The following is a 27,908-nucleotide window of genomic DNA, read 5'->3' on the forward strand; positions in this document are numbered from 1 at the left end:
AACTTTTGTCGCCATCCCGAGCTGGTGTGGTGTTATTTTCCCTGCTGTGCTCTTTACCAACCCTCGGGTTACCATAAATTTGCCCCCCGGCCAAATCATTCCCGATAATCACAGATACTCCCTCTACAGGAAGCGTGGCTTGTAAACCGACGGTGACCGGTCCTGACACCAAATCGGATTCCAAATGGATGACATGAAGTGGGGCACTAACACAGCCACCGATCCCTTGTAACCGAACACTATCACCAGTTGCGGTACTCTTTGACAATGGCAAAATGCCTTCAAGCATTAAGGATTGATGGGCTCCTGTGTCCCTCAAAACCCTAACCGGTCTTGGGTTAGTCAAGTCTCCCTTGAGTGAGACCAACCCCTCATAAATAAATGGTTGGTAACTCTTCTGTGGGCGATTTCTTACGCTTGCCATCGCATTCGGAGTTGTACTAGTCGGACTCCACTCTGGGTTGTCCCTTTTCATGAGGTAACAACTGGACATCAAGTGTCCAGGTTTCTTGCAAAAAGCGCAAGTAGGCCCGGAGGAAAAACTCGTGGTCTGCCTCGGGCCCCCCGAAAAATAAGTTTGTCTTGGGCCCGTAGCCCCCTGATTTCGAACAGTTCGGGTATCAGCGTTGTCCCCATATTCATCTCGAGGCCGCCGCCATGTATTGTCGTTCTCCGCACCTGCTGTTCCACACCTCCCCTGCGGAGATCTAGGCGACGAGTTAGGTTCGTGGACCCCTATCCGGTGTGTTAAGGCATAATCATCTGCCATGGTGGCTGCGTCCCACAACTTCGGTACTTTCTTTTCCTGCAGGTACACTTTGATGTCCTCGTGGACACACTGTTGAAATTCCTCCACCAGCATCAGGTCACGCAATGCTTCGAAGTCGTTCCCGACTCCTTTTGACTCACACCACCGATCAAACATATTTTCTTTCACTCTAGCAAACTCCACATGGGTCTCACTCTCCCTCTTCCTGGCATTTCTGAATTTTTGCCGGTAAGCTTCCGGAACCAACTCATAGGCTTTGAGGATGTGCTTCTTCAATACCTCATAATCTGCACATTGGTCCATTGGTAGCGCCGAATAAATCTCTTGAGCTTTTCCCACCAGCACACTTTGCACTAGTATGGTCCAGGCCTCCTCCGGCCAGTTTAACTGTCGAGCCACTTTCTCAAAGTGTGGAAAAAATTTAGCGACTTCCTTTTCACTGAAGGGTGGAACCAGCCTCACATATCTGCCCACATCCCAGGTGTTCTGGCTAGGTGTCGGCCCAGTCAGCAAGGGTGGTACCTCTCCCCGTTCTCTCATTAACTCCAGCTCCTTGAATTTAATTTCTTGCTGAAGCGCCATGTCACGTTCCTTTAATTCCCTTTCGGCTTTTCTCTCCTCTGCTTCGAGTTCCCTTGCAGCTCTCCTCTCCTCTGCTTTTCTCCCTTCTAACCTTTCCTGGAGTTCTCGTTCCACTCTCCTTTCCTCTGCTTGTTTCTCTTCTCTCCTCTCTTCTGCTTTCCTTTCATCTTCTGATCTTTCCTTTTCTGCTTTCCTTTCTTCTTCTGCTCTTTCCTTTTCTGCTTTCCTTTCTTCTTCTGCTCTTTCCTTTTGTGCTTTCCTTTCTTCTTCTGCTCTTTCCTTTTCTGCTTTCCTTTCTTCTTCTGCTCTTTCCTTTTCTGCTTTCCTTTCTTCTTCTGCTCTTTCCTTTTCTGCTTTCCTTTCTTCTTCTTTGATCCGTTCCTGGCTCCGTAATTGCAACTCCAGTTTCCGGAGCTCAACGTCTTCTGGTTCTTCGGGTAGCCACTCCCAGGCTAACTCGTCCCATGTTCCTAATCCCACCATAGATTGTATCACCGTGGTCTGCAACTCTGCCTTCCTCAAATTAGTTCGGACCTCCAAGTTAAAATGTTTGGCCAATTTCAAGAGGTCCGACTTTAGTAACGCTCGGAACTGTGCCTCACTCGGGGTTACCGCAAAGTTCTGTGCCACAAACGCCATGGTGCCTATCGTTAACACCTGTTAACCTTCACCCAAGACTTTACCCCCAATTTCCCCAAAAAATTACCAATTAATACTTAATTAATAAATTTTAATTAATAAAAATATTATTTTATTATTTTATACAATTTTTAGATCCCGGACATAGACCCAATTGCAAATCCGCAAATCGTAATTTGGACGAGCCCCCAATTCTGTTACGTGGTCCTCCCGGTGACTACCTGGTATCGGTGACCCCCGGACCGTGAGAGGAACTCCGCCAGAAAGATATATTATTTATGCGCTTTTGTAACGCAATCAATATGAATTCCAATCAATAAGACACCCCACACCAAGGATCCGGAACAATCAATGATATATTCCCCGAGCAATCAACCACCATCAACAATCAGCAATCAATACTACAAAGATGTAAACTCATCTACAGTAACTCTAAGATGGCCATCTTATACATTCCTCACGTGAGCCCCACTCCCGACTCCCTCCATGGTCAATGTCTCTCACAATGTCTCCGTACTCCTGTAGTTCGATCTCCGCACGTGGGCGGTTGAACGGACCCTTCCCGACGTGCTTCCACCGGGCACGTCGCGTACCGGGAACAGCTGCTGCCGCGGACACCTCCTCGGCAGCCCACCGAGGTCGGTGCTCGTGATCGCGGCTTCGGGGCTCGCAATGCGTACGAGGCCCAAGGCGCCTGCCGTGCGCGTCCTTGTAGACTGTCAGGCGAACGAACGGTGCTGGACGCTTGGTTCCGTAAACGAACCCACGGCGACTTGACGTGTAAAAGGGTAGTTACACGTCCCGGTAACCCCTCTCGCCAGACGGGCTTTTAAACGCAGCTTTTTCCACGCTGCTCAATATCGATACCCTCTTCTCGGCGCTGGGCGAGGAAGAAAAAAAAGATCGTCCCTTCCCCAGGACCTCGTGTCTTTTTCCTTCCGTTTCCGGTCTCCTTTTTCCCAGAAGGGCTCCTGACCCTTTAATCACAACAACCTTTAATCGACTACACATTGATAAGCAAAGACCTGAATAGTAATTCACATGAATTCGTAACACTTTATTGAAACAAAACAGCTCAGGTATTCTGACAAGCCCGTTTATCGGGCAGCAATATATATACACATTTATGCCGGGGCGTTTGCCCGGGAAAACCGAGACCGGGTGTCAAGGGCGAGTCCTGGAAAGGCGAGTCTGGACATGCCCGGGCGTCCTGGACGCGGCCTGGCAAGTCGAGGCTGGGCGTGCCCGGGCGCTCTGGGCGAGCCCTGGAAAGGCGAGTCTGGACATGCCCGGGCGTCCTGGACGCAGCCTGGCAAGTCGAGGCTGGGCATGCCCGGGCGCTCTGGGCGAGCCCTGGAAAGGCGAGAGCGGGCATGCCCGGGAAAGACGAGACCGGGCGTGCCCGGGAGGTTCGGGCATGCCCGGGAACAGCGATTCCGGGCATGCCCAGGAGAGGCGCGTCTGGGCCCGTCCTGACGAGCCCGGCATGGCGATCGCGCCCTGGCCGCGTCCTGGCAGGTGCAAGGCGATTGTGTACATTCAGCGGGAACCGCTACACAATGATATTTCAAAACTTCTGGATGATTTATGACAAAACTAGATAAGAGTTAGTTAGGTGACAATAAGCCAATTCGATTTTGGTTCATGTCCGGATCCAGATCTGGCCTATCGGTAGGATACAAAACCTAAACTGTTCAGCCGGGCGGAGGTATGCACTCTACCGAGTGCCGTTATAGTTGAATGATGCCTCCATCCTCTTTAATGGAGATGTCATTAAAGAGGATGGAGGCCTCACTTTACTCACCCAACAAGGGATGGAGCCGTCAATGTCAGATGTGATCAGGGGCATCTCTCTGGACATACACTACATGACCAAAAGTATGCGGACACCCCTTCTAATTTGTGGATCCAGCTCTTTCAGCCACACCCATTGATGACAACAACAACAACACAACATGCATTTTAAGGCCATTTTCCCCGTGAGAGCGGGGGTTAGCCTTGCGGTCCCCATGACAATCTTCTCCATTTTGCCCTATTTTCTGCATCTCTCCTTGTTAACCCCCTTGCCCGCATTTCTTCTTCCACCATCTTTAGCCAAGTCTTTCTCGGGCTTCCCCGTCTTCTGCTTCCTTCTACATTCATTTCCATCACTCTTCTCAACCAGTCACTTTCATCCTTCCTCAACACATGACCAAACCCAACCATCTCAACCTGTTCCTCTTCACAGCATCAATCACAGGCTCTATTCCAATCATCTTTCGCAATTCATCATTTGTCTTCCTCTCTTTCAACGATACTCCGCACATCCACTGAACCATTCGCATTTCCACCCTTTCCAGCCTTCGTTGCTGCTCTACGTTCATTACCGATGTCTCGCTCCCATAAATCATAACACTTCTCACACATGCAGCATACACCTTTCCCTTCAGCTTCAACGACACTCCCCTCATCATTAGCACGCCACTCAGTTCCCGAAACTTCTTCCATGCACATCTCACTCGAGCAACCGTTGCCGAGTCTGATCCACCTTCTCCATTCAGCATGTCTCCGAGGTAGCAAAATGTTTTCACACCTTCCAGCTTCACGCCGTCTCCAAGATTCAACTCAACATTTCCGCCATCTGCAGCTCCCTCTGTGCACACCTTACATTTGAAGGTAGCTGCCACACTGGTTAATGACCCTCTCAGACCACTGCATTTTTGATGAACCCTCTCAGCGCACATTGTACATTGAATGGAGTTCACTCCGACACCCTTCCTGCACACAGCACATGGCCACTTCCCAGTTCTTTCCACCTCACCACATGCTTTACCACTTGCCATCACCTGTCTTTCCGATATTCACCTTCCGACCTTTTGTCTCCATACATTCCTTCCACTTGTTCATCTTTTCCTTCAGTCCATCCATACTTTCCACAATCCACACCAGATCATCTGCATACAACAACCCCCACGGTAAACCCTCCTTTACGTTCTGAGCCAGCACCTCCATCACAGCTACAAATAGTAGTGGACTAACTACCGACCCCTGATGCACTCCCACCTTCACCACAAACTCACCACTGTTCCCGTCCTTTGTCCTTACAGCTGTGCGCGCTCTTTTGTACATTGCCATCACGACTCTGATCAACCATTCCTCCACTCCTAACTTCCTCAATGCCCATGTCAATACTTCGCGTGGAACCCTATCGAATGCTTTCTCCAGATCAACAAACCCAAGAAACAACTTCTTCCTCTTCTCCATGTACTTCTCCTGCAACTGCCTCACAATAAAGAGCGCGTCTGTCGTTCCTCTTCCTGGCATAAATGCAAACTGCATTTCGTCGATCTTCACCTTCTTCCTTATCCTCCTCTCCAACACCCTTTCCAATACCTTCATTCCATGCTCCAATAACTTTATCGCTCGGGACGAGCCACACTCCAGAGGGTCACCTTTCCCCTTGTATAGAGGGACGAGGGTACTCAGTTCCCAATCCACTGGAATGCGGCCTTCTTTCACCACCAGATTACAGATCTCTGTCATTCTCTTCACACCCCAACTTCCTGCTGCCTTCAACATATCTCCCACAACTCCCGTCGGCCCTCCCGCTTTTCTACTCTTCATTGCTTTTATTGCTTCCTCAACTTCCTTCTCAGTTATCTTCTCTGTCGGTCCTAAAACTGAGTTACTCTCTATGTTGCCATTCCATTCATTCTCTGTATTCAACAGTATTTCCATATATCTTTTCCATCTTCCTTTAATTCCATCTGGGTCCACAACGATTTGTCCCACTTCATCCTTCAAGCAACTCACCCCCATCACATCACACCTCTCTTTCGCTGTCTGCTTTGCAATCCTGAATACCGCTCTCTGACCCTCTTCCGAATCCAAGCGTTCTCCGAACATTTTCCTACATACCTCCTGCACCTTTGTTACCTCTTTCTTTGCAGCCTTCTTGGCTGCCTTATAACTTTCATGCTCTGCTTTTTCTGCTCCCGTACCCTTCGCCTTCTGCCACTCCTTGAAATTCTTTCTCTTCTCGTCAATCCTCTTTCCAACTTCATCATCCCACCACCATGTTTCCGAGTGCCTCGGTGGTCCTTTTGTCCATCCACATACCTCACCAACGGCTCCCAACAGACTATCTTTCATTGACATCCAACCACTTTCAAGCTCAACCACATCATCCTCCACCCTACTCAGCCTCTCTTTTAATGCCTCCCTTATTGTCACCTCTTTCAACCTCCACACCTTCATTCTCGGTTGGTACTTCACCCGCCAAGCTCTCCTCGCACCTTTCACCCTTATGTCGCAGACAACCAAGTGGTGCTGTGAAACAGCCTCCTCCCCCAGGATCACCTTTGTGTCCCAGAGGTGCCCCCTATCTCGCCTATGCACCATCAGGTAGTCAACGGTTGTCGTCGACCCACCTGACGTGTATGTAACAAGCTTATTATCCTCTTTCTGGAACTGAGTATTACAAATCAACAAATCAGCTCCATCAGAAAACTCCAAAATCCTTTCACCTTCTCCATTTCTCACACCATATCCGTAACCCCCATGAACTCCCTCAAAACCGTCCATACTCCTTCCCACATGTCCATTTAGGTCTCCTCCTACCACAACAACTTTCTCATCTTTCACGTTTTCCATCAGCTTCTCTATCGCACACCAGAACTTGTCCTTCTCTTCATCGTTCCGACCAACCTGCGGAGCATATCCCGAGATGACGTTCACAAAGAGCTTTCCAATCATCATTTTCACCATCATCAACCTATCACTCACTCTAGTCACACTCACCACACTGTCTACAAACTCCTCAGAAAACAGGACACCAACACCATTCACGCCCTCCGGGCACCCTTGCCACACAAACTTGTATTTCTGTCCCTGCCTACCCTTCACCATTCTCACACCACTTCCCTTCCATCTCGTCTCTTGCACACAACATATGTCCACTCTTCTTCTGATCAATACTTCCACCACTTCTCTTGATCTCCCTGTCATTGTCCCTACATTCCATGTCCCAAACCTCAGAAACCGATCTCCACTTCGGGCTGTACCCTGCTCATATGTAGTTCTAATTGTCATGGTTCTCTTTTTGAGGCAATGTTTTTATGGCTGGATGCCCTTCCTGACGCCAACCCTCTTAGTCGGCTCTTACGACACGCAGGGATACGGTGTACCTATTCTAAACCAGGGTGCCAGGGTACACACCAGGGTACCCATTGATGACAGGTATATATAATCAAGCACACAGACATGCAATCTCCATAGACAAACATTGGCAGTAGAATGGGCCGTACTGAAGAGCTCAGTGACTTTCAACGTGGCACCGTCATAGGATGTCACCTTTCCAACAAGTCAGTTCATTAAATTTCTCCCCTGCTAGAGCTTGCCTAGTCAACTGTAAGTGCTGTTATTGCGAAGTGGAAACATCTAGGAGCAACAACAGCTCAGCCGCAAAGTGGTAGGCCAGACATTGGCCCGTGACATTCCTTCTATGCCGGCCGTGCCCAGACCAGGAATCAAACCCTGGTTCTCTGTTGAACTGTACCAGTGCTCTGCCATCTGCCATCATGGTCTCAGGGAGATGTACGCCACTGCCTTGCATCACCCCAGATCACCTGTGGGCAAGGTGTAGTATCTGTCAGCACCCCTTACCAGGGTAACGGTCCGCAGCCATGCGGTTTAAATGGCAGATGGCTCTGCACATCTGGTGGATGAGAGTCCAGTCGACTCCAACAGCACGGGCGGAAGAGGGTGAATTTCTCAAAGGCCAGCAGAGAGACGGAGAGGAGTGGTGATCCCCCATATATACCGCACTTTATCGTCCGTGTGTACCAGCCATAGAAAAACAATGCCATCATCATTGCCCGAGGAGACTCGACATCATAATCATGGTCTGGGCATGTAAATTTTCCCACATGTGTCAATTAATTAATTATAATCCTGTTCATTTATCTAATTGTGTTTCTACCTCCCCAGTGGTGTTTGCAATAGCGGACATGGATTTGTCCTCCCATTGGAGGAAGACCCTCTCATGAGCAGGCCGATGGTGCTCCTGTGGTTGGCAGCGAGTGCCCCGGAAGCACTGACGGAAAGAGAGTGGCAATCATATGTGTGGGAAAATTGCATGCTCAGTCAGGGTCACCCAGATAGCAGAGCACTGGTACGGTTTTCCAGAGGACCTGGGTTCGATTCCTGGTCTGTGCATGTAATTTTCCCACATATGTCAATAAATATATATCATGATATCTCAAAACGATATGGACGGATTTTGACAAAACTTGATGGACGATGGTTGGTATGGCGGCACGAACAAGCAGATTCGATTTTGGTTCAGATCCAGCCTATTGGTGGGATACAGAAGGCAAAGTGTTCAGTCTGGCAGAGGTATGTGCTCTACCTCGTGCCGTTCTTGTGTTACAATGAATTCAAAACGATGCAGGAAACACTGTCGTTGCTTCACATAACACCGACATCTCTTGGCAAACTTTCACAGGATGACCTTCCAAGGTCGTGCCTAAAATCTGGAACAGAAAACAAGCTAAAATTGTATCCCAATGCATATGTTTTCGCAAATTCAATACGGTCCAAGTGTACTGGAAACACTTCTCCCATTTCATGCCTGGTCAAGTAGCATTACCACTTCCTTCTATGCCGGACATGGAAAGAAAACAGCTTGGGGAGTGTTACAGAGCCATCATTAATTGAAGAAAGACTTAGGGCAAAAGTGATCTTCGACTGCGACGACAAATAATCCGGAAGCATTCATTTAGAGAATCTACAAAATGATCATAAAACAGCGGACACTGCCAAAATGTCAGCCCTTCTTGAAGAATCGGTCACCTGAATATATTCCACCTTTAAGTGACGCACTGATATTTTGCATCCAACGACGTCACCATCAGACACCCGTAGCGGTTGCGAGTTCATGGTTGGTACCTAATCCTTCCAGTACCAGGTGCAATGGGATGGAAGTAGGAGGATAATTATTTGCTTCCAATCCTCATGTCACTTCCTTCAATTCTCAAGGCATGTTGGAAAATAATCACAAGTTTACGGTTCAATGCAGAAAAGCTTGTCCACCATGCTGTTCAATCTGTAGCTGTACAGACAAAGCTGAGAATTGTAACAACGATATATGCAGGTGATAAAACCACACTGCGCATTAGTCTTGCATGCAATTTCCCCTTTTGCAAAATGGTAGTTGCCGAGGTATCTTTTCCACATTGAATAAATCCATTGCTTTAAGAATCACCTTTCTTTGGTATTAAAATATTTTCAGCTTTTAGTTATGTTTACGAAACACATCGTCAGTGTATTAAACATCAAGTGTTCTTCTGATAACTGTCGTGAGAAACTTGTATCATATCTATTTATTTTACTAGCAGGCACTGCCCAGCTGGATGAGCTTTTTCCAGCGGTGGTTTCGGGACATATTGGACATTGAAAAGCTATGGAGTTATTGACCTCATGGTGGTTACCTTTGGTCTACGGGCCGGTGGCAGCACTGCCCGACCCCACATCCCAATATACACTTTATAGCAACCTGTGATCACCTCAAAACAGACGTCAAGGTAAAAGTGTGGTGGCTTAAAACCGTGACCAGATTCTGATGTACATATCGCTAAAATTTGGGGCCTCTAGTTGCTACGGTTCGGCCATGAAAGAATAACATACAAACACTTGGAAATATGTATATAGAACCACCTTTAGAGGCCATTTTTCCCCGCAGAGCAGGGGTTGGCCTTTTTTGGGCACCGTGGTCTCCTTTTTGAAGCAATGTTTTATGGCCAGATGCCCTTCCTGCTGCCAACCCTGTTAGTCGCCTCTTGCAACACACAAGGAATTACCAGTGAACTGGTACTCCATTTGCCGACCTCGGAAGGATGACAGGCTGTCAACACCCCTGGCATTAATTCAGCGATTGACCGGGATTCGAACACAGGATCCTAGGATCCCAAGCCGGCACCCTAACTGCTAAGCCAACACCAGGCTCTGAAAATATGTATATAGATTAACATTTTTTTTTTAAATAAAACTGAAAGGTTTCTTTTGGAAATTTTTGGGATACTTTTTTTTGCTTTCTATACTACAAATACAAAAAAAAGTTATATTGTGAAATATCAATTTACAGTTTGGTTTGTATTGTCGCATCGACGAGGTCGGTAACGTGGTACCGCCGCCCCGAAACAGCGTACTTTGTGAACGGCTGATTTAATGGAGACTGCACTCGAGCGAAGGATGCAGTACCCTCTCCCGGACCGGACCATGCCAGACTCCTTGTACTCCTTCCGAGCGATGAGGGAGGTTTATCAGCTCGCACACGAACCGCTGACACATCCAGGTCCACCCCTATTCTAACCTTACCTGGTGTCTTGTCTCGTTTTAGAGAGGGCACGTATTATTTACACTTTCCTATCAACTCCCTATGTCAGCTAGCTATACCGCCCCTCACGGCATACATAAAAACAGGACAACTTCAATCTAACCGGTTCCTGGTTACAGAAAATGTTCTATCCTACGCGAACACACGGACCATGCTAAATTAAGATCCTAGCCTGAACGTACCCCCTCCACCTGCAATAGTATAACTATGCATTTCCTGTGTGATCTCTAAAATCATATCGCATTTCAAATTCAATATTTGAGTATCTAAAGGTATAAATCGAGCGTGGCACACACCACAAATGGTTTGAGAATACTCATATGTCAGTAAAAGTGTTTGTCAACTTTCCGCCCCCCCCCCCCCCCAAAAAAAAATACCTCGAGTTCTGTTCCATGGAAATCCACCTAGGCCAATAAGCCGAAAGCAAATCATCCACAATGCTCTCCAATAACATTTGAACATTCATCAATTTTATCTAATCTCATCTTCTGTAATGACCTCAACCCACCTGTGAGAGCATCCGGTTCTGCTCTCGCAACAGCCGAGTGGGTCGAGAAGCACAGGCCAGCGAGCCTTCCATTTTATTCTCAGAGCAGCTGGCCTACAGGAACAACAGCACCAGGCGAGAGGTTGACCTGACACAAGATGGTGCCATCGGTACTCTGTGCATAATTGGTGGCACCAAGGGGTATGCTGTTCCTCACCGGCAAGAGCAGCTGAATCTCCACCAGCAAACGCCTCACGGCCTCCTTCACCTTCATCGCTCGGGTCCTGTTCCTGCTAACTTCCTCGACACCTCCCTGGCGAACACATACCAATGTGATCACCAATGCACCAATGTGATCACCAATCACCAAGTGTGATGATTGTTTTGGATAAAGTTGAATGTTTAAGAGTTAAAAGCAGATTGTGTGTGTGGATGACAGTGCTTCCTGAAGAATGTAGTTAAAGAATCTGACTTGAGACCGTTGTACTCCTTCATTGCCAGGCTGTTGACACAGCCAACTGTGTGCTCTCTCTACCGCCTGCAGACCCTGCAGGAAAAGGTCCTGCTCCTGGTCCATCTACAACAACAATGGAAAATTAGGATAAAGTAACAGGACTGACTGGGTCAGAGAGCAAGAGAACCAAGATATAGAAGTGCACGATAAACCGAGTGAGGACATCACGTAACTATCATTGATCTTCATTTTATTGTTAATCTCCTTAGCTTCAATTGCTTCTGCTAGGCCAAAAAGGTTCACTTTAAACTTTGGCCTTTCATTTACATCTGAAAAACCTCATGTGAATACACCAAAACATCAAACGCTCATGTGAAGGCCGTGCCGGGATTGTTCGGCGATAGTGCAGCCAATCCAGTGTTCAACCTCCAACTGATTGCCAAATAAAGGAACATTTTCGGACAAAAAAAAAACTCCGTTACATATTAACAAGAATGACCGCACTGTGGTCACAACCTGCAACACAATATATATTTTTTGCCTCCTCTGTCCACTTAACTCATCAATTACGAGTTTGACGTACAGCTGGGTCTGGTTTCAGGCAACTAGTGCAACCACTCCGGACAGGAGCAGCAGAAAGGGTCATGTTATTATCCTCTGTGGGGTACATAGATTACAGTAGATCTAGGCTCAGGCCTCAAGAACTTCACGTGTATTCAATTAGCAAGTGTCTGCCCTCCTGCTCTCTCTGTGGTAGTAAACCATTTGCTCAAAAAACCTGTACGTGGTCATTCAAAGTACGGAACTTTTTATTAAGTGCGATGGATTTGGCTTTTAAAAAATCAGGCAACGGGCCAATTCGGAAATGTGGAAATGGCGGCATTCAAAAATTAACGCTATTTTTTTTTTTAGGGAGGTGCGTACCGGCTTGATTAAACCTTTAACACTCGTCACTAACACTAATAATTTAACACTTGACCCAAACAAAGCCAATGGAAATCTGACGTAACAAAGCTAGACAGTGTATTATGATCAGCAGAGGCCTATATAGGACAAATGTAATAGGCCCCGGAAACAAGATGGCGACCATATTTCGTCTCACGTGTCACCCCCATTGGAGTACATTTAGCTTTGTGTTCCTCTCATTCAAACTCCCGGGTCTCTCGATCAGCCATGATTTCTTGGGCAAACGACATTTCAAATTTGGCCTCCAAAACCAGCTGCCGACTAGGCATCCTCCGTCGTACAAGGTCCTTCCTTGGCACACCTGACCTCTGGGCTGGTGGAAAAATGCTCACGTCCTATGCAAACAAATGGATGTCAAACTACAATGTCAGCGAGATTGTACTACAACCAACAACCAAGATTCACCTCAGAGCAGTTGTCATTTAAGATGGTTACTTTCTCTCCAGTAAGGGTCTTCAAATGTACAGATCCTTCAGCTGCGTATCTCGTTTCCACGGTGCAATGGTCTCTCTTCTGCGAGTGGTCCAACTTTAAGCCTGCCGGCACATTGAGAGCGGAATACTTAATTTGCCCGACCCAACACGTCATCAGGCACATCAAAATGGATTGATCAATCAAAGTTAAGATTAATGGGGAAAGGAAGAAAGGGCAAAGCAGTGAAGGCAGAATAGAGCAGGGAAACATAAGAGAAGGAAGTAGGAATCATGAGCATGCGCAAGAATAATCATGAGCATGCAGTAGGAAGGAATCATGAGCATGCGCAAGAATAATCATGAGCATGCAGTAGGAAGGAATCATGAGCTGCGCATTGCGCAAGAAGGGTTTTAAAATGAAATGCTCGGTTAAGGTTTGTGTTGGGGACAAACAGAACGAACTGAGAATGTCAGGGCCAGTGAGAGGCAGAGCACATCGACAGAACTGAGCAGCAAAAGCAGACGGAAAGGAACAGCACTGTCTCGTGGTGCATCCACATCTTGATTTACCCTCAACGATTCTCTGCACGTCTCCGTGCATCACCCAGCCACATAATCAATCTTAAACATACTATACGGTCACCTCTTCCCCCTTCTTGGAAATCTGATGCAACAAAGCCGGACAGTGTATTATGATCAGCAGAGGCCGATTATAGGCCAAATGCACTTGGCCCCAGAAACAAGATGGCGGCCATATTTCATCTCAGCACTATTGTGGGTGGAGTCAAGCGACAGGCTTTTTACTTTTAACGAGATGTAAAAAATAAAAGCCCACCACTGAAGATAGCAACAATGGCAAAAAATAATAATATATATCTATCTATAATTCCAGTAATCTCTGTACGTCTGTACGTTTGTTTGTTTGTCTGTGACCGCTGTTTCTCGACAACTACCGGTCCGATATACTTTTAACTTGCCAGGTATATTGCTGGGGACCCGAGGATGTGCCTTTTCAAGGTTTCATATTAATCGGACAATTACTTACCGAGCTATGTCCAAAAAACGATTCAACCAATCAGAGAGCAGCGAACGATCGCGTGTGCCGAACGTGGAGGACACACTCTGCCTCGGATGGCACATTTGAGAGCGTATTCATTTATTTCACGTTTGCAAACTATGTTGGCGTTAAACTATGTTTTAAAACTAATAAAACCGAATTTGCGATTCATTCGCTTTCCTGCGCGTTTGTGCACGCGATGGCGATTTCTTTACCAAACTCCGGAAGCCGTTCGCTTTGGACCAAACCATTGCATGTAAATAGAGGGGGGGGATTGTCACCGTACTCGCAAGCCGTTCGCTTTGGACCAAACCATTTCATGTAAATAGAGGGGGGGGATATAATTTTAGATATAGATATAGTACGGGCAATGCCCTAGTGTATATAATAATACAATAATAAAATAATATAATAATATAATAATATTGCTGCGGTTTTGAGATTTGCACATTGAAGGCATTAAAGGTTAAAGGTTTGCCCCCCATAGTTAGTCACACGAGCAACATAAAGGCCCATTTGTAGTATAGTTATGTCTTAGTATGTGTAAGAATAGGCCATTTCCCCTCTTCGTGCCTGCGTTGTGTAAAGACAGGAGAGTAGGCCCATTCATTTTGCGTCCACCCTCCAATTCTACCTCTATGGGCGTAATTGATCCCACGCCCCATTCGACTGACCACTAGTCGAGTAACACGAGGTAGGCCTGAAAAGGAGGGGCGTGGGGTCGGGGTGAGCGGCGTGGGGGAGACGGTAAGAGCCACCAGCCAATCAGGGCTCTAGCGGCATGGAGTGAGAGGGCGTGGTAAAACGCGTCTGGTGAGTTCGAGAAGGTTCGCGGGGCATGCCTATATAACGCGCTGTGCAAAGCCCTCAAAAGGACTTGAATGGCGGTGGCGAAAGGATAAGGAATGGACTGGTTGAAAGGACTTGTTGGAAAGGGCTTGAAGGATTTGTTCAGTGAGGACTCGTCCAGTGGTTTGATAAGCGCGTGTTGAGGACTTAAGGGGGCTTGCTCGTTGTGTGAGGACTTTGATGCAAGAGGATTTGAAGGACTTGTTCAGTGGAGACGCCATTGTGAACTGTAACCTCACAGTATAACGTGCGCGCCCAGGGGAAGAAGGAGAAGCGTTGGCGGTACACGTACGCAGGTGCAGCCAGACGTGCCGGGAACGCGAATAGCGCTTTTCAGCCACGCGAGTAAATGCGGTAATAGCCGCGAGTGAGTAACCGCCAGCCGCGCCAGAGTCCGCCCCCTACCGTTCGCCCCAAGATAACCATTGTGTCCAAACAGCACGCGACAAGCTCCTGTCTTCTGTTCCATCCATCTACACGGAACGTGCTGGGGACCGAAGGAAGCTGCACAAGAGCCATCCCGGACGCGCAGACCATCATCCTGCATCTGCAATCCCCGTGTGAGTGCGAGTGAAACGGGCCCGTAGTCTTTGGGTATTAAGTAAGACTGTTTTTAAGGATTTGCTCTGTGTCTCTGCTCTTGAATCATTGTGTATAGTGTAAATAAACCTGTTCTTCCTTTCTGATTCGATCGTACCCGTGATTTCTCCATTGACTAAGCGTGGTACGAATAAAACCGCTTGAATCGTGTTCCACCATCTAAACGGCGCGGATCACGTGTATGCAACCGCTCGGCGTATCAACACACGTGGTTCGTGTGAGGCTTGTCTCCTCGCTTCAGGGAAGCGCGAGTATTTAGGTAATTGCTAATTTGGTCCTGATACCCTATTTTGGGCTGTCCGGAAGGGACGTCATCGGTCTCGGGTCATGCCTGGTCAGTCAAAGACAAGGGGACTAATCCCCCCTTGGTAAGGGGAGAAGGCCGGCGACAGATCCACAACAATTGGTGTCAGGGGTGGGATTAGGACCCGAAGTGCACTGAACGCACTCGAAAATTACGAGCGGCCAAAATTTAATTATTAACATCTAAATTAAATTCGTACCATGGCTAGCCAAAGCGGTCGAATGCCGGTGGGGGTAAATGAGGGGGTAGGGGAGGTAGAAGATTTAATAACCCAGGACCGGGAAGAATTGGGAGAAATGGAGGTGGACATTGATGAGGGGCTGGTAGCTGGGGTAGAAAATGGCGGCGCGTGGCACGTGGCGGCGAGAGCCGAGCCCGCGGCGCCAGTGGACTGGGGCCTATTTGTGACCCACATGATGGCCTTTGTGGCCAAAACGGAGGATAGCCTGAAAGGAATGAGTGGGCAAATGGCTAATCAATCGAAAGAAATGGGGGGTCAGATGAAAGATGGGTTTCTTTTTTGAGGGTGTTTTTGAGGTTGGAAAACAAAATGGACGCCCAAAGTAACAATTCCACCCGGGAGTTGGAAAAGATGAGGGTGGCATCAAAGAAAGAAATAAAAGAAATGGGGGAGGACATAAGGCACGGGTTGAGCGAAGAAGTCGCATTGGTATGCGACGGGGTAACGCGATGCGAGGAACACAGGGAGAGCCAAGTAGAGCGGAGCGCAGCCAAGTTGACTGAGGGGGTAGAAATCGCGACTCTGGGTATGGGAAAGCCGACGGCCGCCGAGTTGGAAAATAAAATTTTGTGTGCACCGGCGGTCTTCGAGGAAAAAGAAAATGAAATGATTATAATTGAAATTGGGGCCGAAGAGACGGCAGAGTCAGAAATTAAATCAGAGATTGAAATGGAATGTACTCAAAGTCTGCATCTGCATCGTGATGTCGTGCTGCCTAACCCCAATAAAGGTTTGCAGGTGCTGGCGGAGAAGAGAATCCCGAAGGTGAGTAGGAGCATGTATGGCGCGAAAATGTTTGGCGCGAAAAGATTTTTGGCGCGCTTGGGATCGCGACGTAACCCGGGCGCTCGTGGAAGGTCCGTGGTGCGATGTACGCGGGTGAATGGCGCGCGTGTGCAAAAACAGTGCGCACCGAAGCGCGAGTGTATGACGGAATGTATGTGGGAAGAGTGTGAAACCGAGTGTGAAACAGAGTGTGCGATGGCCAAAGAGTGTGCGAGAATCCACACCCGAGCGTGTGGTAGAGTGTGCAGGAGTGCACACCAGAGCGTGTGATTGGGTGTGTACCGGGAAAGTGCACACCCATGGTTGTTACTGAGTGTGTAACAAAAGAGTGTACGTGAGTGTGTGCAATGGCCAAGTGTGCAACAGAGTGTGTGAGTGGTACGTGTGCACCGGAGTGTGCGGGAAACGAGTGCGCACCGGACCGTGAGCGAAGAACGAATGCTGTAATAGAATGCAGGGAGTGTATGGGAGGCGCTGGAGCACCTCGGTGTGCAAGTAAGGAGTGGGTCGTGTGTGGGTGTGAGAATGCGACGGATAGCCGACGCGAGCCCTCGGTGCGTGGTGTGCTTTGTGTGCAGCGGGGACCGGCGGAGATCGTTGCCGCGGCAGCGTGCATGATTCGTGCCGGGCCCCGCCCTGTATGGTCGGTGCCGCGCCTTGGCGGGAAAGGCGATCGGCACGGTTCGAGGGGGGGTAGGAGAGGTGGGAGCTTCGCCCCCTGGCGGCCACAGTGCTCCGACCGGGGGAGGTTGGGCCATCGTGCCGGGGACCGAAAGGCTCCGCGCAGGGATGGCGCCTGGAACCTTGGCCCAACAAAACCTCCTCCCCTGAATCGAAAATGCCGGACGGACCCAACCAACAGAAGACCAACCACCCGCATGCATTGCTCGGCTTTTCGAAGCCGAGCTGTGACGACGATGTATTTCCGCACCGAGAGGCTCAAGTATAGTGGACAAATGGCAGTAGTATTGGGGAATGGTACCCGGCGTAGGGGAATGGAAGTTTTACCATCCCTCATTTTTGGGGCACATGAGCAATAGATTATGGGGTGGCATTGTAAACTAGCCAAGGGTGGGCTAGGATATTGTTAGGGATGTAGAGATGATAGGGACGAGATTTAAGTGGTGACTTTTGTACAGGTAGAGGGGACGTAGAGAGATTAGATGGTTGATAATGACGAGGGAAGTGCTTAGTGTAAGGGAAGACGGGAAAGCACGAGTGTTAGGGGGAAAAGCAGCTAGTTAGATGATGCTGTGTGTGTGTAGTAGTGTGGAGAAATTGTGTGTGTAGTAGTGTGGAGAAATTGTGTGTGTGGATGAGCTTGAACATATGAGGAATTGAATGGGAATCACTGTGTGTGTTGAGCTTGAGATTGAGGCGCAAATGAGGAATTGGTTGGGGATAACCAGTGGTGGTGTATTGAGGCAAGTGGAATTGTGTTGAGTGAATTGACTTGCATGGGGTGCAAGTGGGGAAAGGTGTAAGAGCACAAGAGGTGTGCAAGAGAACTTGGTGTGTGCGAGAATAAATGGTGTGGAATGAGTGGTGTGGAGTGCATGGTGCGAAGGAGTGAATGGGCGGGAGATGGACCCCTTCACGAATACCCCGGAAAGGTAGTTTAAAAGTCAGGTAGAGGGCTTCGGTAAATTGTTGGATATTGACATCTGTGGTGCAGGAAGTAGCAGGAAGTGCTTGGATGGGTGCATGAGTCTGTGGAATGGCTGGGCGTGTGGGCTTTGTTGGTGCGTATGGTTATTGGAGCACTCCGCCACTGGTAGTTTGTCGGCCAGGTGAGGCCACAGGTAGGCTCTGGGAGCCAGTCAGAGTAGTGTTCAGTGGGGCCCGAGGATCCAGGAGAAGGACCCGGGTAGCCCAATGCCAGAGAGGACATCAGAGGGGTGAGAGAGCCAGGAGGGGCCTTCCCCGATTTAGGGTAGTCGCAAGGAGCAAGGTAAGCTCGGGTGGCGACTTCAGTGGCAGAGGTGCGCAGATAGTTAGACCTGCTAGTGGAGCCACACAGCCCAGCCCCGAAATTGTGTAAAGGCACAGTAGTGAAAAATTGGGGAGTGAGACCCAAATTGGATGGCATCACAGGATGGTCAATGGGAATTGCTTTTTAGAACCACATAGTGTAACGATGGCCAATTGAATTGGCAGGGCAAGACCCTGGGTAGTGTAACCGAGTTAGTTATTAGAGGATAGGTAGGATGAGAAATCTCTTCGCACCATCCACATCCACTCACCAAGGGAGACGGACACCACACCAGGTTTTGTGAACGATTTGAGTGGGTGAGACGCATCTCGACGTGATTTGACAATGTGCTTATTCCATTCCTTCCTTCTTGGGAGGGATTGGAAGACGAATTTGGTTTAGAGGGGGATATGGGAGACAGGACGTAGAGACGAATTTGTAAAGTGTAAATACAGGGAGGGGTAAAGGTACTGTAGTGTAGCTGACATGGGGGGTTATGAATGGTTAGGGACGCGCTTGCTCTGCTCGCTCTCCCGCGCCCCTCATGTTGCATTGCCTCGTATTGATGTGTACCTTTGCGTCCTTTCCTTTGCTAACTGTGCTTTGTCTTCCTCCCCACCCATGGACCCATTTTGGAGGGGAAGTGTGCAGGAACACTGAACTGTGCAGCTGCAACTGACTACACCTGTGCGGCACACCTGCTGCACCACAATACACCTTATGGACCACACGTTCTGTGGCCTTGCATTTTTGCTGAGCAGTCATTTGCTGCAAACTTACCTTGCACCTGCGGACCACTGGTTCTAAGTGGCGTCGATGTCACGCAGTCGGACCACATGAGATTGGCCCTGCTGGCAATAAAAACGGACACGGTTTGTACACATTGTATTCTGGTGTGCCAGGAAAGAAGACCTTTAAGTTTTTTTTTATTGCACACCGAAGATGAAGCAGGAAGCAAGAAGATGCAGCCAAGCAGCAAATAAGACATTTGAAATGTGAACTTTTTGTGAGATGTGTATTGGTGCATTGGTGCATTAGTGTGTTTTCTCCCCTCCAAACTTCTTTCCAAAAAGAACAGGTCCTGGGTTATAGAAATGTAAATAATTAGGTTTAGTGTTGTAAATAAGATGCTACCCACCGGCTTTATGTTTAGTTTGAGAATTCATTCCGCAATTCGGTTAGCTATGGGTGTGAGTCGGTTAGAGTTAGTTACACAACGCAGTCGGTGGGACATATCTAGTGTTGTAAAAATGTCACATACAGGGAGTTAGATTAAATGTTAGAGGGGAACCACATCTAAGTGTCACACGTAATTTAAAAACTAGTCCAAAACCTTTCTCAAAACCGGTCGTTCTCACTTGTGTGGGTTCGACTTGGGGAAGAGTCTGGCAATGGAGGGGGGCAGTGCTGCGGTTTTGAGATTTGCACATTGAAGGCATTAAAGGTTAAAGGTTTGCCCCCCATAGTTAGTCACACGAGCAACATAAAGGCCTATTTGTAGTATAGTTATGCCTTAGTATGTGTAAGAATAGGCCATTTCCCCTCTTAGTGCCTGCGTTGTGTAAAGACAGGAGAGTAGGCCCCATTCATTTTGCGTCCACCCTCCAATTCTACCTCTATGGGCGTAATTGATCCCGCGCCCCATTCGGCTGACCACTAGTCGAGTAACACGAGGTAGGCCTGAAAAGGAGGAGCGCGGGGTCGGGGTGAGCAGCGTGGGGAAGACGGTAAGAGCCACCAGCCAATCAGGGCTCTAGTGGCATGGCGTGAGAGGGCGTGGTAAAGCGCATCTGGTGAGTTCGAGAAGGTTCGTGGGGCATGCCTATATGACGCGCTGCGCAAAGCCCTCAAAAGGACTTGAACGGCGGTGGCGAAAGGATAAGGACTGGACTGGTTGAAAGGACTTGTTGGAAAGGTCTTGAAGGATTTGTTCAGTGAGGACTCGTCCAGTGGTTTGATAAGCGCGTGTTGAGGACTTAAGGGGGCTTGCTCGTTGTGCGAGGACTTTGATGCAAGAGGATTTGAAGGACTTGTTCAGTGGAGACGCCATTGTGAACTGTAACCTCACAGTATAACGTGCGCGCCCAGGGGAAGAAGGAGAAGCGTTGGCGGTACACGTACGCAGGCGCAGCCAGACGCGCCGGGAACGCGAATAGCGCTTTTCAGCCACGCGAGTAAATGCGGTAATAGCCGCGAGTGAGTAACCGCCAGCCGCGCCAGAGTCCGCCCCCTACCGTTCGCCCCAAGATAACCATTGCGTCCAAACGGCACACTACGAGCTCCTGTCTTCTGTTCCATCCATCTACACGGAACGTGCCGGGGACCGGAGGAAGCTGCACAAGAGCCATCCCCGGACGCGCAGACCATCATCCTGCATCTGCAATCCCCGTGTGAGTGTGAGTGAAACGGGCCCGTAGTCTTTGGGTATTAAGTAAGACTGTTTTTAAGAATTTGCTGTGTCTCTGCTCTTGAATCATTGTGTATAGTGTAAATAAACCTGTTCTTCCTTTCTGATTCGATCGTACCTGTGATTTCTCCATTGACTAAGCGTGGTACGAATAAAACTGCTTGAATCGTGTTCCACCATCTAAACGGCGCGGATCGCGTGTACGCAACCGCTCGGCGTATTAACACACGTGGTTCGTGCGAGGCTTGTCTCCTCGCTTCAGGGCAGCGCGAGTATTTAGGTAATAGCAAATTTGGTCCTGATACCCTATTTCGCACTGTCCGGAAGGGACGTCATAGGTCTCGGGTCGCACCTGGTCAGTCAAAGACAAGGGGACTAATCCCCCCTTGGTAAGGGGAGAAGGCCGGCGACAGATCCGCAACAATATAATAATATAAAATATAATAATATAATAATATATGTTGTTGTTGGAATGGTCATCGGTGGTAACAGGAGAGTAAGGGAAGTTATTTCATTTATAGATGTCAAGCATGTGTCCAGCAAAGTGTTTGATTTCTGTGTAGAATGGTAGGACATGTGTCGACGCACGTTTTAGCAGCGGAATAAAGGTGCCCACCAGCCTGCTCACCCACATATTTATTTAATGTGTCGAAAAGGCCCCGCCATTCCTCTACACTAATCCTCTCGTTTGTTCCCCATTAGTACAATGTCTAAATGTTTTCTTAAATCTTTTAAACAGCGAACGCCCGAAGGTGGCAAGAGGATCTTGAAGGCAGGAAGCACAGCGCAGTGCCGACTGTGCGGGAGGTAAGGGGCCAACCCTGGAGGAGTTGAAATGTACCCGAGGAATCGATGCCTCGAGAATGCAGAGTGTGAGAAGCATGAAGCGCAGGCGGAGAACGTGGGAGAACAGGGCAGAACATGACAGCTGGAAGACAAAGCTGCAGGGAGAGCTGTGATTGAATCATTTTGAAAGCACGCGTGTGCATTGGTGTAAGCATTTGAACAAACAAAATCGACAGAGCACCCAAGAAGTTACAGACGCCAAGTGGAATGCCAAAGTCGGTTGGCACCCACAGATCCCGGACATGCCGCAGCCTGTGGCACCAGAATCACCGCCACCAGTAGCGACACCACCCGCTTGTGGGAAGGTATTTCTGTATTGTGACCTCTCTCCTGTCTTAGCTCGTGTGTGGGTGGGCCTAAGATATCGGCGCAAGCCAACGGGATTATCATGGGTGTGAGGTCCAACGTTCCTATGTGGATCCTCGAATATTAAATGCTCCTCGACTCCATTTCTTAGCGGGTGTACAGAAGTGTTTTAGGCCCCCCACAAGAAATGTAGAAAGAAAAACAAAATTTGATTTATTCAACATGCCAATAGGACTAGACCAGCACCGAACAATGCCGGGTATCCCAGCTCGTGCGGCATAATTCAAACATCGAGTTCCTGGAAGTTTTGAGGCATCCCAAGTACAAGAAATCTCAAAATCCAAATAAATGTGATTGAAGCATTAATACAGATAATAGTGCAGCTACAATTGTGCAGATAAATGTACTGACTTGTTTGTTACATTAGTTCAAGGTTTACTATTTATATTATTAATTTTTGAATAAATTTGGTACTCCCCCTTCTCCTGAAAAACAGTCCCGGATCAACCGTCATATACGTACTACGTACTACATCACAGACATTCCCAATGTGGTGTACAGTAATTATATTAAAACATCACCTTTATTAAGTGCACTGCCCACAAACCCGGTGTGCACGGGTGCATCGAGCAACTCGGGTCCTTGCGAAGGTAGCGTTATTCCTGGTCGTGATCTTTCTGCGGACACTTTGCCAGCACATTTATTTTCTTCGAGAGACGACTTTTTGATTGTGGAAGCTGAGCTTTTGCTACTCTGGAGGTTTCCTCTGGCCCTCGTGGTCGTGATACAATCTTGCCTCTTCCAAACCCTCTTGCATCCGTCCTTGGTTTGATTCCGAGTCGTATCTACGACCTTTATACAGACATCAATAGCAGGTGCAGCGTCCGCACAATTGCCTGGATTTTCCTTGATTTTCCTTAAGGTCCCTTCATCGGCAGAAGCGGCTGCCGTTTGTACAGCCTCGTCTCTTACGATCGTCCCATCCCCATCATCTCCTGATGTTTTCACCAAACTTCTCAAGTCCTCGCTATTTGATGTGTCCACGCTGAGCGCAGCAAGCCGCAGCGCTGCAGCAAACCGCTCGAAGGACAGGAAGCCATCAGAGTCGGCGAAGCGACGGAGGCAGGAGAGTATCGTGCGGTTGGGATGGCCAGAATGCCATTGTGCTTCTATTACAGAGACGTTCACGATGCCTCGGCCTTCATCATCAAGCAGGTTAAACAATGGTCGTACCGTCTGTAGAAACACACTACACAAGGCACCATTAAGTCAGAATACATTCCTGAAAAAAAATGACAGATACAGTTCTGGACATTGATAGTTTATTTTCTACCATTGCTTGGTTAATGTGATCAAACTACCGCTCAGACATCAGTGCGACGCAGTACCCTTGAGGCCTAGCCACGGTCACTCATGGAGCCTTCAAAGGTTGTATGAATGAGATAGTGAGAGTGACATCTGACGATTGTTTAACGAGAATATGGTGACAGGTCCACCATAAGCACTGGTGGGCAAGCACAGGAAGAAAGTTTCCACTTTGGTGTGACCTATGGTGAGCAATCTACATTGGTCAGCTCCGCACAGGCCACCACTCGTCATTGCATAGCCTACCTCCTCCGCATTGGCCGAATACAGGAACTGACCCGTCTACACACCCATCGAGGCTCATGTAAGAGCAGACAAACAGGAGGCAGTGGATTAACAGACAAAGCGGGCCAACAAACAGCTGCACCACTGCACAAGGACAGGGATGCAGGAGAAGAGAGGTAACAGGGTCTAAATGGGTATAATAAGGGTCACCGTGGAGATTATGGGAGAGACCACGAGGTAGCAGTACGCAGACCTTCAATAAATCGGTTTGCCTGGATTATGACCAGCATCACTGAATTTGGCCTATAACAAGACTTTGCCGTTCCATGTAAGGATCCAAGGCAGTGGTTGGGTTTTAATGCCATACGAGTCGCACTGCAGTCTTTTAAGGACTTAGGCCTGGTTGCATAAAGCATCCTTAAGGGAAAGGTTAAGGATTTCCTTAGCTTTTCCCTCAAGGACATCATTAGGTTGAGGATGGTTGTATATACGAATATCCTCAAGTTTCTCCTTAAATCCTCCCCTAAAGTTATAATTTCCTTAAAGCCACGTGCTCTTGCTTTCGGACGTCTCTTCCTATCTCCAATCTGATTAGTTGTCTGGCATGGCAACGGCTAGGAAGGATTTCCTTACGCCTAAGGGAATCCTTAACCTTAAGGCAGGTTTACGCAACTGCACTTAAGAAAATCCGCAGCGAAGGAATTACAACATACCTTAAAGGAAATCTTTCCTTAAGGTTAAGGGAGTTTTATGCAACCGGGCCTTCGCCGTTAAGGTGATGCAGAGCGACTGTATCCCACATTCAAAGTTGAAATAAATCTTCTCTTGGTCTGTGGATAGCACGATAGTCCCGCTTCCCTGTGATGTTGTCAGAACAAGCACAGTACAGTATATACAAATGGACATAAACAACCGACAATCTTAGAGCGATTTACTAGAACTACGTTACTTCCCGTGACACAACCAAGAATAGTGGTGCTTGCAGCGGAAGTCAGTTCACAGATCCTACAAGTTTGGGCTCAAACTGAATGACGATCACCAAATCATTTCAGTATAAAAGATACCACACACACAGTGAGGGACACACACAGTGACGGACACACACAGTGACGGACACACACAGTGACGGACACACACAGTGACGGACACACACAGTGACGGACACACACACACAGTGACGGACACACACACACAGTGACGGACACACACACACAGTGACGGACACACACACACAGCGACGGACACACACACACACACACACACACACACACAGTGACGAACACACACATACATAATGCCGGACACACACACACATACATAATGACGGACACACACAAATACATAATGACGGACACACACACATACATAATGACGGACACACACACATACATAATGACAGACACACACACATACATAATGACGGACACGCACACACACACACACACACAGTGACGGACACACACACACACACACACATTGACACACAAACACACATTGACAGACAGAGACACACACACACACACACACACACACACACACACACACACACACACACAGTGACTGACACACACACACACACACACACACACACACACACACACACAGTGACTGACACACACACACACACACACACACACACACAGTGACAGACACACACACACACACACACACACACACACACACACACACACACACACATAGTGACAGATATACACACACACACACACACACACACACACACACACACACACACAGTGACAGATATATACACACACACACACACACACACACACTTAATTAATTGTACAGTATTGGTTGTTCCTAAACTTAATTGTTAATAATTTAAAGGATTGCTGTAAATGATGTTAATTTCACAACATCCAATATTCAACATTATTTAAATTGTAAACCTCAAAACATAATTCCTCTACCTAAAGCAAGAACCTCAACCTGTAAGCAAACGACCAGTTTCTCGACTGAACGGATCACCAGCTGAGCACTGTTCTTCCTCGAGGTTTCGATCCTTTCAGTCCAGGACCTCTCCAAACGGCGGATCCACAACCTTGATCACGGATCCACATCAATAGATGGTACATCAGTAGATCCACAACGTCGATCATGGATCCACATCAATAGATGGCATATCAGTAGATCCACAACCTCGATCATGGATCCACATCAATAGATGGCACATCAGTAGATCCACAACCTCGATCGTGGATCCACATCAATAGATGGCACATCAGTAGATCCACAACCTCGATCATGGATCCACATCAATAGATGGCACATCAGTAGATCCACAACCACGATCATGGATCCACATCAATAGATGGTGCATCAGTAGATCCACAACCTCGATCATGGATCCACATCAATAGATGGCACATCAGTAGATCCACAACCTCGATCGTGGATCCACATCAATAGATGGCACATCAGTAGATCCACAACCTCGATCATGGATCCACATCAATAGATGGTGCATCAGTAGATCCACAACCTCGATCATGGATCCACATCAATAGATGGTACATCAGTAGATCCACAACCTCGATCGTGGATCCACATCAATAGATGGCACATCAGTAGATCCACAACCTCGATCATGGATCCACATCAATAGATGGTACATCAGTAGATCCACAACATCAGTTGCGTCCAGGCAGTCAGTCTTTCAAACTTCAGGAATAAGTGATCAATGCAACATCACTTATTCCAACTTTACTCGCAATTGGATTTAATGTATTCTAACACACACACACACACACACACACACACACACACACACACACACACACACACACACACACACACACACACACACACACACACACACACACACACACACACACACACACACACACACACACACACACACACACACACACACACACACACTCTTGTACAATGTTGGGTAGGGAATTCATGCATCGCATGCCAGACAAAGATCCACCAGTGGTGAGGGAGCACGAACCTGGGAGGTCGATCCATGTATCAGCCGAACCAGGGACAAAGCCAAGGGACCGGAAGTCCGGAACACAGGAACGTGGGACGGGACGGCTACCGGCACACAGGATAGCGACTGGGACTGGGACACAGGACAGGGATGAGGGATCGGGATCGGGACACAGGACAGGGATGAGGGATCGGGATCGGGACACAGGACAGGGATGAGGGATCGGGATCGGGACACAGGACCTTCCTTGATTAGGATTCAAACACAGTACGGTAACACTAATAGTGTGGAGTTGTTTTTTGTTGTATTATAAACAACAATCGATCCGTAGAAACATTGTACAAACGGATATTACATACATTTGGGCAGCAATGATAGGAAATCAAAAAGCATATGTTTTACAAACACGCGAAGCACCGCCCATTGCGCCCAATGCGAGGAGCAGAGGTGAACGTCGGCTTTGAATTGATTGGTTGAGGAATAAATATATTTTCATTCATTCGGCGAAATCGTCAAACATGTTCGTTATTTCAAATAAAAAAAATATATGTAGTGTATTTTTTATAAATTCGATAAAAATTTAATTTAGCTTTTAAATCATTACAGCGTGAATATGAACCGCATGCGAGGTGCGTTGCTCATACACCGCCCAATCCATTCTGGAGTCAAAATAGACATGCTTTCATTTGAAAAGTACAAAATATCATGGGTCCTGTAAGAAAGCATTTTAATGAATGCCAAGACTGTTTCAGACGCTCGTATAAAAGGACACGGAGACGTTAGTAGTTCGAGCAAGCCATGTTCCGCGTCCGGCACTCCCGGGCCCGGCCCGGAGGTGACTGCGGAAGTACATGTGTCATGTGCACAGTACACTGGCGGCAGGTTGGGTCATAACTTCACCTGATGGCGGCAAGATCAAATGGATTTACGTGAAGGAGTTGCACAAACTTCAGGAACAAGAAGGACTTCGCCTTGGCAATAAACTGAAGGCAGCACACATGACCTGGGAAAAGCAAAAAATGAAGGTCAACCTTGCTGCACAAGCCCTGAGCAGTCGTGTGGCTGATGCAATGGAGTACTGCAACAAGGATCTCAAGCTTCCACAGTTTCGTGAATCAGAAGCCACGGTCGAGTTCATTCGGACCATCGACCACCTGTTTGACATCATGAACTCACGTAATCCTCTGGCACGAAAGTTCAAGTCTCCGATGAGAAAGGAAAATGAGCATCTTTGGAAAGGATTCCTTACACATGCTTACACCTACCTCACCACCCTCACACATGCAGATGGGCAGCCAATGTACCTC

The 27,908-nt window shown here is 48.0% G+C and overlaps 1 protein-coding gene across 3 annotated transcripts in view; it reads right to left on the minus strand.

The window, feature by feature from the left end:
• Positions 1-27,044, minus strand: part of SAPCD2 (suppressor APC domain containing 2) — a 34,734-nt gene extending 7,690 nt beyond the window's left edge. For 2 of the 3 annotated variants that reach the window (XM_068109581.2, XM_078774923.1), the window contains exons 1-6: positions 26,620-27,044; positions 22,634-23,301; positions 12,677-12,807; positions 11,324-11,428; positions 11,069-11,164; positions 10,873-10,965 (exon numbers count right to left, since the gene is read on the minus strand). In XM_068109581.2, coding sequence (XP_067965682.2) covers positions 10,873-10,965; positions 11,069-11,164; positions 11,324-11,428; positions 12,677-12,807; positions 22,634-23,301; positions 26,620-26,636 — 1,110 coding nt within the window. In that variant the 5' untranslated portion in view covers positions 26,637-27,044. The remainder of the gene's footprint in view (positions 1-10,872; positions 10,966-11,068; positions 11,165-11,323; positions 11,429-12,676; positions 12,808-22,633; positions 23,302-26,619) is intronic. The other variant, XM_068109580.2, reaches the window with a different exon arrangement.
• Positions 27,045-27,908: the final 864 nt, after the last annotated feature.

The sequence above is a fragment of the Myxine glutinosa genome, chromosome 3, assembly GCF_964187855.1.
Source record: "Myxine glutinosa chromosome 3, kmMyxGlut1.1, whole genome shotgun sequence".
NCBI lineage: Eukaryota > Metazoa > Chordata > Myxini > Myxiniformes > Myxinidae > Myxine > Myxine glutinosa.